Source organism: Dama dama, chromosome 20 (genome assembly GCF_033118175.1).
Source record: "Dama dama isolate Ldn47 chromosome 20, ASM3311817v1, whole genome shotgun sequence".
In the NCBI taxonomy this organism is placed as follows: Eukaryota; Metazoa; Chordata; class Mammalia; order Artiodactyla; family Cervidae; genus Dama; species Dama dama.
In genome coordinates, this window is record NC_083700.1 from 101394612 (window position 1) to 101409500 (window position 14889).

Genomic DNA, 14889 nt, shown 5'->3' on the forward strand with positions numbered 1-14889 from the left:
GCCATCATCTCAGCATCTCTCTCTCTTCCACAACCAGCGTGTGGCTGTGGCAGTCTCCCAGGTGCTCAATAAACACTGATTGTTGGAGGCGGGGGGTGGGGGAGCACACAGTATGGGAAGGAAGGAGGTTCCACGCAGTGGCATCTGCTCTCTGACAGGCACGCTCTGCGGCCACTCTACCTGTGTTTGTTCGTCAGCTTCTCCCAGCATCCCCACGAGGTAGGTACAGCTTTACAGTTGCAGAAACTGGGGCTCAAAAGGTTAAGACACTTGCCCAAGAACACATAGCTAGCAAGCGACAGAGCCCAGACTAAGACCCAAGGCCACCAAGCTCCTCCATGCCTTGGTCTGTTTCACCAGTATGGAGCACGCAAGGCACCTGCAGTCCTGAGACCTGGCTCCAGACAGGCTCTGCCCTACCTGGCCGCGTGGCTTTGGCTGTTTGGTTCTCCGTGATGGTGAACAGGAGCTGTCCCAGAGCATCCCGTCTCCTGAGACAGCTGATTATCTCGTCCAGTGGCATCATAGCACCAGGGCCAGGAGTCCGAACAGAAGCAGGAAGACTCTGGGCCTGGTAGGGGGTGGGTTACATGGTCTGTGAGGTTCCTCCCAACACTTTACTTCTGTGATGAGAAGAACATTTCCCACTTACGGTGATTATGCACCCATAGTGTGCTCAGCACCTGACTTGGTTAAGTAAGAGACCCAACCCTTCCAGACAGAACAGGTCCAGCAATAATGTCATAGCCAAGATGAGTAGTGTGGCTAGTCCCCTGGGGTCTGGGGTAGTCAGGGGATGGCAGGCTGGTCTCAGAACCTCAGGGGACATTTGATCTCTGTGGCCTATGGAACACCCCCGCTGCCTTGACCACCCCTTGACATCCTGCTCAGGCTTTGCCTACTCACAACAGTGGGGGCAGAGGCCCATGATGTTACACAGGGACGTTGGGGATCCTCTGGCCCTGGGATGACTCGAAGTTATGACTCTGCTCCCCATTTGGCCAGGAGTAGTACTCTTGCCTGCAAAAGCCCGTGGACAGAGGAGCCTGGTAGGCTGCAGTCCATGGGGTCGCTATGAGTTGGACACGACTGAGCGACTTCGTTTTCACTTTTCACTTTCACGCATTGGAGAAGGAAATGGCAACCCACTCCAGTGTTCTTGCCTGGAGAATCCCAGGGACGGGGGAGCCTGGTGGGCTGACGTTTATGGGGTCGCACAGAGTCAGACACGACTGAAGCGACTTAGCAGCAGCAGCAGCAGCAGAAGATCCAGGTTTCTGTCCAGTTAAAGGAAGAAAATCTGAGGGAAGGATGGAGTCACAGACTAGGACTAGCAGGAGGGAAGGGGAAAGAAACAGCTTCTCTCCATCTCTGCTGCCCTTGACCTGCACACCTCAGGCAATCTCAGCTTAAGGCTCCTGATACCTCTGAGCAAAACTCTAAGGTTCCTTATAATTCTCAGAATAATTAAGAAAAACCCTTTCATTCATGCATGGGTGCTCTCTCCCTAGTCACCCATCCATCCTCCCATTTATCCATTTCTGCTATCTTCTCATCCTAAGAGTTTGTCTTCCTATCCATTTGTTTTCCCATCCTCCCCTCTCATCTGTTTCTCCCCCTCTCCCATTTGTCCTCCCACCAGTCCATCCTTCCATCCACCTGCCCATTCTTTTTTCCTCCTGTCTGTCTGCCTTCCCATTTATGTGTGCTGCATCCATCCATCCATCCAACCAGCCCTTCTCCCACTTGCCCAGGTCTCCTTCTCTCCCATTCTTATCTACTCATATGTTTAGTGATCTATTTTCCATCTATCCTTCTATTTATTTTTATCCTCCATCTGTCTGTCCATCTGCTTATCTGCTTGAGTATCCCACCCATCTGTCTGGATTCTTCCTCTTCATCCTGTTTGTCACTCTATATTTCCTCTTACCCACTTTTCCATCCATCCATATATCTGTCCACCAATCTTTCTCCGCATCTGTTCCTGGAGTCCATTCTTCTGTCTTTCATCCATCTGTTCAAACCTGCTAATAAGATGAGTGAGACAGAGTACCTGACTCAAGGGCCTTGTGATTTATTATATGAAGGACCACATGGAAATATAGCAATCCCCAGAGCAACAGTGAGCACATCATAGCTGGAGGCGATTGCTGAGCCCAAAGGAACATCCTGAGGCACCCAGCCTGCATCCTGCGGCGAGCGGGGGCTCCCCTGCTGGTCCTTCTTGAGCGCTCCTGCTCGTAGGGCTTTGTGATCTCTGAAGCGCCATGGGAGAATCAGTGTCGCGGTGTTTCCCCTGATTCCACACAGCTGCTGCCTCTGCCCTTCAGTCCACTGCGGACACAAATAGCCACCCCACAAGGGCTAAAGTCATGGGGAGGATGGAGCCTTTGTTCAGCCTTCCCTGTGTGCACCGCCCTTGGCCATGTCTGCATGGCAGTGACCTTGGAGGCCCAGGAAGGGGATGTGATTCTCTAAGAAAGTCAGGACTTGGACCCCAGCCTTCTGGCCCCCAGGTCCCTGTCTAGCAGACTTCGCTATGCCTTCTGCCCTTTCTCCATGTCTATTAATAGCAGTAACTTTGTCCTGGTTCCTCCTCCCAAACCCTAAGATCCCTCCCTGTGGGCTGGCCTAGCAGACAGAAGGGCATCCTCAGCACCCACTCCCATGCTAGTTCATGGGCTGGCTCCCTGCTCTCATCCCAACATTTGAGATGGTCAGCAATCCTGTCACCAGCTTCTGGGCCCAAAAGGCAGAAAAAAACTATTGCATATGACTTGTCTTTTAATCTCCTTTTGTTTTTTTTAACCAGCATCTCACTTCCTCATTGTACTCTCTGTCCCCTCACAGCCCCTCACCCGCCCTACCCAGCTCCTCTGTACCATCGTGCACGGCGGCCATGGCTGCACCCCCCACCTGAGCTCCTGGGCAGAGGGATGTCCTGGCGCCTGCCCCGCCAGGCGCCACCCTGGCCCCCTGCCCTCCAGCCATGCCTGAGTCTTCTCATTCCTTTCCAGGGAATCTGACTAAGCATATGAAGTCGAAGGCCCACAGCAAAAAGTGCCAAGAGACGGGGGTGCTGGAGGAGCTGGAAGCCGAAGAAGGTAATGAATTGCCAACTCCCTCCTCCCCCTCCCCCTCCCCCTATCTTCCCCTCCCTCTCCTAGGCCCCTGGTCCTCCTCCTCATCTCTGTCCTCCTTGCCTCTGCTTCCCCTCCTCCTCTCCTTCCTCACCCTCTTCTCCAGTTTTCCCAAACAAAGAGACAAAGGTTAAGTTCACAGAATGATGGCACCCACGCCCCTCCTTCTTACAGCACGCGCCTGGAGCCAGAGCACTTGTGCATTGCTGTCTGTCACGCAGTGGAGCACCCAGCACCCAGTGGGCGCTCAGTGAATGTATGGTGGTTACATTAATACATGAGTAATTATAGTCAACATTGATCGAGCACCCACTCTGTCAGGCATACTCTAGAGGCTGTGGTTATCTTGGCAAATCCTCACAATGACACAGTGAGGTACATACTCTTATATGCTCCACACCCACACTCACACCTCCACACTTGATGGACATGGGCTTGATGCCCAGGTCTTTTAAAGCTAGGGGCTTTAAAAAGACCCGAAGCCAGGCAGATCTGACAGCCCCCTGTCACCTCTCAATCCCATCCCATGTCCCAGCACCGCACTCCAGCCTCAGTCCCCCAGTAGCAAGATTAGAGCCATATTAGGGCCAGTTTCTGTGAAGACAAGGCAGAGGGGAAGGCAAATCCAAGTCAGCATGTCTGGCTGGGCCCTGACGGGCCTCAGCATCCAAGAAGGAGGCCAGAGCAGCTTTGGGGGGTAGATAAGCAACCAGAGATGTTCCTTCTGCAGTGAGCAAACCTTTGACCAGATCCCCTAAAATCAGAGTCAAGAGAGTGTGAAAAAGAGAGGTGTGTGTTCCTGTGTCTTATTTCTTTCTGTTTATCTGATTTGGGAATGTATGTGCAGTCTTAAAAACAAGTTAGATCATATTTCCTTTTAGGTGAAATGAATCAGCTTTATTGAACAGAATACAGTGAACTCGGAGCTGTGGGCTCCAAAATGAGAATGTGGGGTTACCAAGTTTATCGAGAAAGTACATCAAGCCATTTACAGATATCTCATTAAGTCCTCATAACTGTGGTAGAAACTTGTGTCACTCCTTTTTAAATTGAAGACATTTAGTAAAGCTCAAACAGGTTATGGAATTTGCCTGAGGTCAGACAAAAACCCTGGGTCCATGTCACTCCAGTGCCTGGTGGGCTGGACAGGGGAGCTGCACCCAAGCCCAGAGCCCTGCCTGGGGGACCCTGAACTGTCTCTGCCACTCTTTCAGCTTCATTTTCCCAATGAGGCCAAAAAAGATGACCTTATTTGAGAACGCATGAAATCAGTGCAATCGTTCTAGAAATAATTCCTGCCAGCACCAGCCCTATTCTAAGTTCTACTCTAGGTGCTAGAGATTCTTCAATGAATGAAATATAGTTCCTGTCCTCAGGAAGCCTGCATTCTAGAGGGGAGCCGGGTAGTGAACAAATGTGGGATAGGGCAAGAGCCTTGAGTGTGAACCAAAGCATCCATGACAGGTAGCGGCCTCTCTGTTCAGGTGATGTGAGCCGCGAGGATGAGGCAGGGGTCAGGAAGCCATGTGGAGCCCGGGGAAGGGCTCTCCCTGCAGGTGGAACAGCAGGTGCAGAGCCCCTGAGGGCAAGAGTCAGAGAGAGCTGTGGCTGTGAAGGTCAAGGGATGGATTCAGCCGCGTGCTGGAGCAACTGCCCTGACTCTGTATGCAAAGGATGGCCGGTAGGGGGCGCGGCTGGAGGCACTGATGCAGGCTGAGCACGTGTTGGACTGGGTGGGCGGAGGGAGGTGGAGAAACGTGCCGTCAGGTTTTGCTGACACATCAGGGCGGGGGGCGGGCGGAGGGTGGAGGGTGAACGCATGAGAATAAAAGAGCCAAGGATGATTTCCGAGGTTTATGGCCTAGGAAACTGGAAGGATGGTGTTGCCATTTCCCGCGATGATGAAGATTCGGGGAGGAACTTGTCTGTTAGACGCGAAGTGGTTGGGAGGTGGCCAGGCCGGCGCCGCAGCCCCGCCCCTGAGGGTGAGGAGGTTGAGCACCAGCGCCACCGTGTGGCCAGACCCCACCAGCGCCCCGGAGCGCTTCGTTCCACCCGCCCCAGGCCCCAGAGAGGAGGGACTTTGTGGAGATTGACAGTGAGGGGCATTAGGAATAGTCGATTGGCAGGGGCCTCCCGTAGAGCCCTCCAAGAGCCCAGATGTGGGGGGCCTGGCGAACCTTGTGCTAGGCAGGGGATTCTTGGCTTCCATCACTCCTGAGCTGGGTGCCTAGGGCAGGGCACTAGCCCTCTCTGTCCCTCAGCTTCTTCGTCTGTTACAAAGAGACTTTAGGATCTTTCCTGCTGAATATGAGGAGCCGCTGATCCTGACTCCCTGACTAGTAGCACTACCCTTCTGACCTTCAACTGCAGCATGAGATGCTGGCTGTGCTGCCAGTGTGTTGAGGTTGTGGGGTACTTGGGGTGAGAAGAGCTGAGGTTTATTGGGTACTTACTAGGTGTCAGACCCTCACAATCCTCCCAACAGCTTCATAAGGTGGCTTTTATTCCTCTTACCCCTCCCCCCCGCCATTTTACAGACGAGGAAACTGAACCCAGAAAGAAAAAGTAAATTATTCAACATTACACAGTAAGGAAGGGGTGGGACTGAGATTCAAACCCAGACCATTTCCTGCTTCTCGGTGCATAAAAACATTTTTAAACTGGCCGCGTAATGATGCAGGGGTTATAAACCTTAGGCCTGACTCAGCCATTACTTTCTGGGTGACCTTGGGGAAGCATTTGCCTGCTCTGGGCGTGGGTTTCCCCACAGTTGACAAGAGGTGAGGCTAGGTGAACTCCTGGGGCTAAAGTCTTAGGGCAAAGCTTGAAGGTATGTTTTGCTCCCCCCTCACGACCCCTGCTCTCTGGTCCCCAGCCCCTTCCCCCGCTCTGGTCATTCTGCTCCCAGCTGCCAGGAGGTCATGCCCTTGGCCGCCCTTCACCTGACAGCTCCAGCTCCTCCACCCTGTAGTTTTTGATCTACATCCTCTTGAATGCCGACTGTCATCCATTGTGTGCATCTTACTGCTGAGCGCTGAGCTGTTTGAAAGTACAAATGCTGGGGTTTCTGGTCCCGGTGCAGCTTGGCACAGTGGGGTCCAGAAGCGTGGTTGTACCAGTGCCCTGAGTCATCTCTCTTAGTAGTCGAGGGGGGCTGACATGAACTTAGTGTTGGGCCAGCAGTACCCAAACCCTCAGGAGCCTGCCAGGTGGACTAGATGTTAGCAGAGCTCTCCCCAGAGTTCTCATTGCTGCCAGCTTCAGAGATGCCCAAACTAGGCCTGTGTCCTATTAGAGCTGACCCCGCTGGTGGGGCTGCCCCATCCGAAGTCAGACCAGGAGGCTGGTATTTCAGAGCTCCACTCTCCTCCCCAGATGGGAGCACCAGGAGTTCTACAAGCACTTTCTCTGGACATGAGTGGTTGGGAAGAGGCCCTCTCTGCGGGCTGAGGTCAGCTTAGCCAAACCTTCCCAGAGAACAGGGCCTGACACCTGCTGTTGTATCAGGTATCAGCAGCCTGGCCTCAGGGGCAGGTGTGCATGTAAAACTGACTGTGCCCAGTGCTGCTGGGCCCGCCAGCATGGCTGCTGTGTCCCAGAATAATAGATGTCTCCATGAACGCGTGGAGTGGCTCCAGTTAATAATATTTGAGCCCTCGCTGTGTGCGGGCATGTGTCTCCTCCTCCCCGTAAGCCCTATGAGATGAGACTGCCATATTCATTTGACAAAGACGGAGACAGAGGCCCAGCAGAGTGACTTAACTTGCTCATGGTGAAGCCAGCACTGAATACTAACCAAAAAGAAAAAGAAAGAAAAGGGCTGTCTTGTTTGCTGTGGTTTGATACCAACCCTACTACTTACTTTACCTGGGCAAGGTAAGGTAAATTCTGTCATCTTAGTTCCCTGTCTGTAACATGAAGATAGGAATAGTGCTACCTGGCAGGATTACTTGCGGATTAGGTGAATTAACGCACAGGCAGGCCCTAGAACTGAACCTGAACATGGTAGATACAAGGTCATCTTTGCTGTATTTACAAAGTGCTCGCATACCCTCAACCATCTTGGCTGTCAGGCGGGGTCTGAGCAGCAGGGGGAGAGGCTATGATCTCGGCTCTCCTGTGTCTGTCCCTCAGGAACCAGTGATGACCCATTCCAGGACTCGGAAGGGCGAGAGGGCGCAGAAGCCGTGGCAGAGCACCAGTTTTCAGACCTGGACGACTCGGACTCGGACTCGGACCTGGACGAAGACGAGGATGAGGACGAGGAGGAGAGCCAGGACGAGCCATCAGGCCCATCCTCGGAGGCGCCCCCGCCTGGCCCGCCAGCCACGCTGCCGGCAGACTCCTCACCTGTTCAGGGCCCTCAGCCCACAGAGGCCACCCGGGGCAGCTCGGTCTCAGAAGCCGAGCACTCGGCACCCGGCAGCTGCTCCACATCCAGCCAAAGCATCCTGTGCCTCCCCCGGCTGGCACCAGCCCCCCGGGGCCCCGTGGAGAAGGACACAGGCTCAGCCCTGAGCTCCCAGGCCGTGTCCCCGAGGAGGCCGTGGTCCCCAAGCAAAGAAGCAGGCAGCCACCTACCACTCATCCCCAAACACTCACTAACCAAAAGCGACTCGTCTCCCCAACGACATTCACCGGCCCGAGAGCCACTGGCCTCAGCCCCGAGCCCGCCTGGCCCCCAGGCGGGCCCTCTCCCCTGCGGGTCCCCGAGACTCGAGCTGTCTCCTCTTGCCCTCCACCCCCTGGGAAGGGAACTGCCTCCTCGAGCGCGCCTGCCCCCCGAACGCAAGGGCGCTGCAGACCCAGGCCCCCCCAGACACTCGCCCACCAGGAGATGGTCTCCAGGCCAGGCCGAGTCACCACCACGGTCAGCGCTGCCGGGGAAGTGGGCCTTGGCGGGGCCGGGCAGCCCCTCGGCGGCCGAGCGTGGCCCAGGCTCAGGGCTGGCCCCCCGGGCTCTCTACCCACCCGCGCCTCTACCTCACAAGCTTCTCGGCAGAAGCCCAGCGGAGACCTGCACCTCCACGTGGGTGAGTTCCTGTCCCCCAAGTGGCTGATGGGTGGGGGGCCGCAAGCTCACACCTCCCTGAGCGTCATACTGGGAGCTGCACCCCTGCCAGTTCAGCAGTTACCAGTAAGGCATACATTGGGCACGTGTTACCCCAGGCACTGTGCTGGGTGCCTAAAGCCAGTTACTTATGTGTCAGAAGCAGCAGAGCATGGACTATGAAGCTGGACTGAAAGAAAGTGAAAGTGGAAGTGTTAGTTGCACAGTCATGTCCAACTCTATGGACTGTAGCCGGCCAGGCTCCTCTGTCCATGGAATTCTTCAGGCAAGAATACTGAAATGGGTTGCCGTGCCCTTCTCCAGGGGATCTTCCCAACCCTGGGATCGAATCCAGGTCTCCGGCATCACAGGCAGATTCTTTACCATCTGAGCCACCAGGGACAACCGGTGGTTTTTTAATCCTGGACTACCCAGAATTAAATCCAGGTTCTGTCACTTACGAGCAGTGTGGCCTTAGATGTGGGTATAAATACTCATGCCACTTCCTCCCACCCCATTTCCACGTATCCTTTGAGCAGATGGCAGAGCCCAACCAAAATCTCCACATCACCAACATGACTGCCAACAGCACCCTCCGAGTCACTTCAGCCAACTCCATCCCATCCTACCATTAGCACCATCACTGTCGCATCACCAGTGCCATCTGCCATCAGTACACTCCAGCCCCGCCCCATAAGTTTGATCACCGTTGTCACATCACTGTCACTACCACGGTCACGATCCCCAGCACCCAACACCTCTGCTCACTGCCAGCAGCACAGCACCATCACTCAGAGATTCGAGCTCCAGGGGTAGCACCGTCCAGGAATCTTAACTTGGTTTTTAATTTGGGGCTCAAGTTAAAATTCCTGGTGGTGAAAAAGTGAAAGTCGCTCAGTCGTATCTGACTCTTTGTGACCCCATGGACTGTACAGAATTCTCCAGGCCAGAATACTGGAGTGAGTAGCCTTTCCCTTCTCCAGGGGATCTTCCCAACCCAGGGATCAAGCCCACGTCTCCCGCATTGCAGGCAGATTCTTGGTGGTGGGAGGAGGTTTAGAGCCTGGGGTGGGAGCTCATGTTCAAGGGTAAAGTTGGGTCAGTATTGTCTGAGGAACAGGAGAGGCAGCAGAACCGACAGAGGTATGAGCGCAGACAGGGCATCCCCATTCTCTGAAGACCGGCCGGAAGCGTGGGGACCTTGGTTCCTGAGTGTGCCTGTGGTCACTACAGGGCTGGGGACGGCCCATTCCAGAGAGGGCACCCACCCAGGGCGACACCATGGGCAAGGGTTGGGACTCAGTGGTGGCCTCGTTCAGCCAGGACCTGCTCTGTGATCTCGCCGAGTCCCCTCCTCACTCTAGTCCTCGGGATCTCCAGGTGCCCAGCAGGTAACCGTTGCCTTCCTCTGTCTTCTTTTCTGACCCTAGCAGAAGGCCGAGTCGCCAAGTCCATCCTGTTCACCTGCCCCCGCTCCTCCTCTCTTCTCCCGACCCTTCTCGGCCCCCTACGACTTCCACGGCCACAGCCCGGCCCGGACGGAAAACATCTTCAGCCACCTGCCTCTGCACTCCCAGCGCTTGACCCGCGCCCCGTGCCCCCTGATTCCCATCGGCGGGATCCAGATGGTGCAGGCCCGGCCGGGGGCCCACCCCGTCCTGCTGCCCGGGCCCCGCGAGGCCTGGATCAGCGGCTTCTCGGGGGGCGGAAGCGACCTGACGGGGTCCCGGGAGGCCCAGGAGCGAGGCCGCTGGAGCCCCACCGAGAGCTCGTCGGCCTCCGTGTCCCCCGTGGCCAAGGTCTCCAAATTCACACTCTCCTCCGAGCTGGAGGCCAGGGACTACCCCAAGGAGACGGGGAGGACGAGAGGGGGCCTGGGCAGACCTCCCGACTGGGAGCCCCATGCGGCCCAGTTGCCCACAGAGCCCGCGCCGACGCACAGCCCCCGCACCCCACCCGAGGCCTCACCCCGGGCACCCCCGGGCCGCCGGGCAGAGTCCCGGAGCCCCCACCTGGAGTCACCACGGGTGCCGGCCAACCCTGCGGCCTCCGCCACCCCGCCACTGGACCGCAGCAGTTCTGTGGGCTGCCTGGCTGAGACCTCTGCTCGCTTCCCAGCCCGGAGGAGGAACCTCTCCGGGGAACCCAGGACCAGTCAGGGCTCCCCCCAGCCCTTGGGAAGTGGGGGGCCCGGGGCACCTCCACACCAGCCCGAGGACCGGGGGCCGCGGAGCACTTAGCCTCTCCCTGACCGCTTCAGCATCTGGCTTCTGGTGTTTGGCAACAGACATTTCCAGCCGACTTCCTCGAGTCATCTTGCTGTCACGGGCTCCGTGTCCCATCTGTTGATCTTTCCAAGCAGCTTCTGCTCAGCGCCCCCGTCTGTCTTATCTTCCCACCTCGTATGCAGTTACCTGTGCCTTTTTCTTGACCTTTTGTTGCTTGAAACAAACAACACACACACAAACATAAAAAAAAAAAAAAACCCACCAGGAGACTGAGGCTGATATTTAGATGGGGCCTCACCCTGGGCCACTGCGATCAGCAGCCATCCGCAAAGCTGGCAAGAGGCAGTCAGTTGCTGAAAGAAAGGGGATGCACTGAGGGAGAGACAGAGAAAAAAAAAAACTTTTAAAAATATATAAGTAAATGTAAAAGCAAGCACTCCTATGTACAGATGTTTATGGTTCCTATTTATTGCTGCTTCATCCCACCCCAGCTAAGTGGCCTCCCCTGGCTGCTAGCAGAAGGGTCAGCGGCCCAAGGCAGAGGGACAAGGCTGGGAGACTCCATGGGCAGGCCCAGAAAACTCCAACTTTCTTTTTCCAAAGAAAAAGGTAAATTTTCCTAGGAATTCAACACAAACTATTTGGAGCAGGTAGAAGGTGGTTGCTGGTTGGATCCCCAGGGCTCCCAGACACCCTGGTGGTCTGAATTGTGATCCCATTCTGGCATCTGACCCGTAGACAAGTCCCTCCACCCCAGCACCTCTACTCCACACCCCGCCCTCAACCTTTGGACTGGGGAAGGAGCCCTGACCACCCATCTCCCCGTTCCTGAGCACCTGACCTCGGCCTTGCTATCAGGGCCCCAGCCATTGCTGCGTCTTTGTTCTAGAAACTACCCATAAGGCTGAAGGGACAAGGCCTACCTAACCCCTGGGGGTCAAGATCCAAGGTGCATTGCCTTGCCATTCCCTAGGCCAGGCTTGGGCTTCATTTCACATTTGGTCCCTGGGGTACAAAGGGCTCTATTTCCTCCATGACTGGGCTTTTCCGGTACTTGGCACTGGAAGTTTCCAAGGACTCATTTCTGGACCTCTTTGCAGCAGGATCGGTCCTCCTGTTTCTGTATCACACACTGTCAGGCCTCTACTATCCCCAGGAAGTTCCCAGAACCATGACTGGTGGGAACTGCCCAGGCCTCCTATTGGTTGGCTTAAATCTCTTTTAAAAAAATAAAATTATATATGTATATATATACATATACATATACATATATATATATATATATATATATATATATATATATATATATGTAGAAAGAGAATGGTGTTTGATATTTCCCCTAGCCTCCTATTGTCCGAGGTCATTTCAATTCTTCTCCAAAGCAATCAAGAATAACTAGTGCCTCATTCCTCATCCCCATCTCCTCCTTTAAGAAGCTGCCCTGTATTTTCTGGGGCAAAAGCCTGCTTTGTAAAAAAAAATAATAAATAATAATAACATGACTAGAAATTAAAATCCCAAGTTGAAATATGGAACTTGAACTCTAGCATGTTTACCCAGCCCTGGGATAGGTGGGGTTTCCCCCAACCTCCAGAAATTATTTTATTTTGTTTCTACGAGGGGGAGAAAGCACAAGGACCATGGTCATAGCCCAGCCAGGCTAGGTGCTAATGCCGCGGAGCAGGGACATCCTTAGCCCGTCCCCATTCCTCAGCCAGGCTGTTTGAATCCTGTGGCCAGAGGGGGCTCCTGGGCTATTGAAGTTATTTAGACAGGACACCATAAGGTGCAGAGAGCTACACCATGCAGAGGCACCTCTGTGGGCTCCTCCCTTGGGCATAATTCCCTCTTCCACCAGTTCAGGACTTTTCCCTCCTTGGACTCTGCTGCCAGGACAAACTAGCCACAGTCAGCCTCCAGCCAGACCACCTGGTTCATTTCCCTCTGGCTAAGACAAAAGAGGAACAATAGGGAAGGGCTTCCTTTGGGAGAGGGCTCCAGGGTGCTGGGGCTCGGGGTTAGCCAGCACTTTCTGGCTGCCTGACCCAGGGTCTGAAGCTCTTGGTCCCCCTAGAAGAAGGCTAACAAGCCCAGCCTTGGCTATGCTGGCACTGGGGGGGGGCGGGGGGGGCGGGGGGCTGGCAAAAAGCTGGAAGGAGCAGCCCCGGGCCCCAGTCACAGTGTAAGCCAGAAGCTGGGTTTCTCCTCACCGTTGCTTTCCAACCTCACCCCAGGGCGGAGGTGAGGGGCATGGGAAGGTGGCTGCCTAAGGACTGGAGACTTCAAGGGCCGAGGCCTGGGAGCTGGATAAAGGGCATTGCTTCCGCCCAGGCTTGAAATCTTCCTGGGCAAGATCTTCCAGCTCCAGACCTACAGAGCAGCACACAGGGGGCTCTGCTAGAGTAGTCCCTGACCTTGGGGGTAGCCAGGCCCCGCCTCCAAGCCCTGCCCCACAGCTCTCCCCTGACATCATTCCTCGGGTACTCAAGACAGCCCAACTACTAAGGTTTCCTTCCTGGAGCCCTAGTCATGGCCGGTGGAAGAGTCCGGTATAGGCAGAGGGGATGGGGGCCAGGAGTCACCAGAGACCCATTTCTCAATGACAGACACAATGTCCAAGCAAGCTGGCCAAAAGGTTGTTGCCCTGCACAGGCACCCAGAGAAATTGAATTGATGCCACCCGCCTGGGCTATGTGTCCCTGGGCCTGGCTCTCACCCCCTCTGCCACACTCCACTCCTGCTCCCCCAAACACAGAGCTCCCAGCCCGCACTCATACCTGCATGATAAGGGAAAGACTCTCATGTCACACCCTCCTCTTCTCCTGCCCTACTCCCAATCACTTGCACCTTCCCAGCTTGCCTGTGACACTGTTGTCCCTGTTAAGGGACACAGTGGAGAAAGCAGTGCTAATTATTGGCACAGACGCCTGTCGCTTGTTCTGCTGAAATGTGCAGGACAGTCATTCCTGGGTACAGGCCGGCTCTGGTCCTCGGGTGTCAGCAGGCTTGGGGGCGGGCCAGAGACCAACTTGCTGGGGTTTCCAAGCCAGCCCTTGTCATGGGGATTCCAAGCCAGCCGGCCCCCAGGTCTACCCTCCAGGATGCCCTTCACCCTCCGGACAAGCTCAGGGTCATTCTGGGAACTAACCTGTTCCTCTCCAAGGCACCTTTTACAAGCCTACTCCCCCTGCCCCACCACCCCCCCAAGGCCCCGACCACTAAGACCCTCCAGGAAGCCAACAGCAGCGAACTGCCCACTCCCCCGTCTCCATCACCTCCAGCTTCCAGACCCAGTAGTCCCTCCACCTCTCTCTGTGTTAACAAGTCTGAAAGATTTAATTTCTGGATCCCTGTAGCCCCTGCTCCATCCTCATCCAACCCTTTTGAATAAGAATAAGCAAGATAACTGAGCTGAATTGCTTTCTAGTCCTTTCTCCAGACAAAACCTCTTCAAAGTAAAAGTCCTGTCTGGGCAGCCGTCCTTGGAGACAGATCTGCAGCACTGACCAAGGGGAGAAAGTTCCCAAAGACCCGTTCCACCAATTCTGCTCCTGAGTCGCGAATCCTGTCTGCTTTCCATCGGAAAACCGCTTCGGCACTTATGATCACTTTACTAAGCCTAGTGATTAAAAAGGAAGAGAAAAGAAACAGAAAAAAAGAAATGTATAGGCAAATGTAAGATAACATGCTCTCTGTAAGATACAAATTTGCCTTTTTTTTTTCCCTAAAAGGTGTATGTATTCCGTATGTGAAATTGTCTGTAGAGAGTTTCTATGTTCTTATATGGCAATACATTCCAAAAATCGTACTGTAGATATGTACAGCAACCACACTGGGATGGGGTAGTTTTGCCTGTAATTTTATTTAAACTCCAGTTTCTCTACTTGCATCTTGCAATGTCAGTATGGTATATATATCAGTGCAAAAGGAAAAACAAAAAAACACAAACTCCCACAGGTCTAAAGCACAGAGTCTGATGTACAAAAAGAAAATACTGCTCAGTATTGATGTGTGACCTTTGTTGTAAATTACATCTGTACTGTGAATGAGAAGTTTTTACAAGTATAATAATTGCCTTTATTATAGCTCTGGCTGAGTGTTCAGCCTGAGGATATTTTTTAAAAAAAAAAACAGCACGTTGGAATAAATTTGAAAATCCCAACAGAGGCCTGCTTGCCCGGCTCATGATTTTACTTAGGGCTGTAGAATGTCAGAGCTGGAAGGACACTCAGAGCCCCAAGTGCTTCTTTTGCTACAGAGAAATCAGGGCCAGGGAAGGCGAGTGGCCAGGCCATGGTCACACAGCCTGGGATTCCAAGGGCCCCTCCCTTCCAGGCTTGGCAGGAGGCACGGGTACATGGCCATGTGGTTTGGGGTCTATATTCATTTCCTAGGGCTGCTGGAACAAATGAAATGGCTTAAAACAGCAGAAATGTGTTCTCTCACATTTTTGGAGGCCAGAAGTCTG

At 54.3% G+C, this 14889-nt stretch overlaps 1 protein-coding gene across 3 annotated transcripts in view; it reads left to right on the forward strand.

Moving 5' to 3' along the window:
• HIVEP3 (HIVEP zinc finger 3) overlaps positions 1-14587 on the forward strand; it is a 533741-nt gene extending 519154 nt beyond the window's left edge. For all 3 annotated transcript variants that reach the window (XM_061122237.1, XM_061122235.1, XM_061122236.1), the window contains 3 exons: positions 3018-3104; positions 7278-8176; positions 9624-14587. In XM_061122237.1, coding sequence (XP_060978220.1) covers positions 3018-3104; positions 7278-8176; positions 9624-10433 — 1796 coding nt within the window. In that variant the 3' untranslated portion in view covers positions 10434-14587. The remainder of the gene's footprint in view (positions 1-3017; positions 3105-7277; positions 8177-9623) is intronic.
• The last annotated feature ends 302 nt before the right edge of the window (positions 14588-14889 follow it).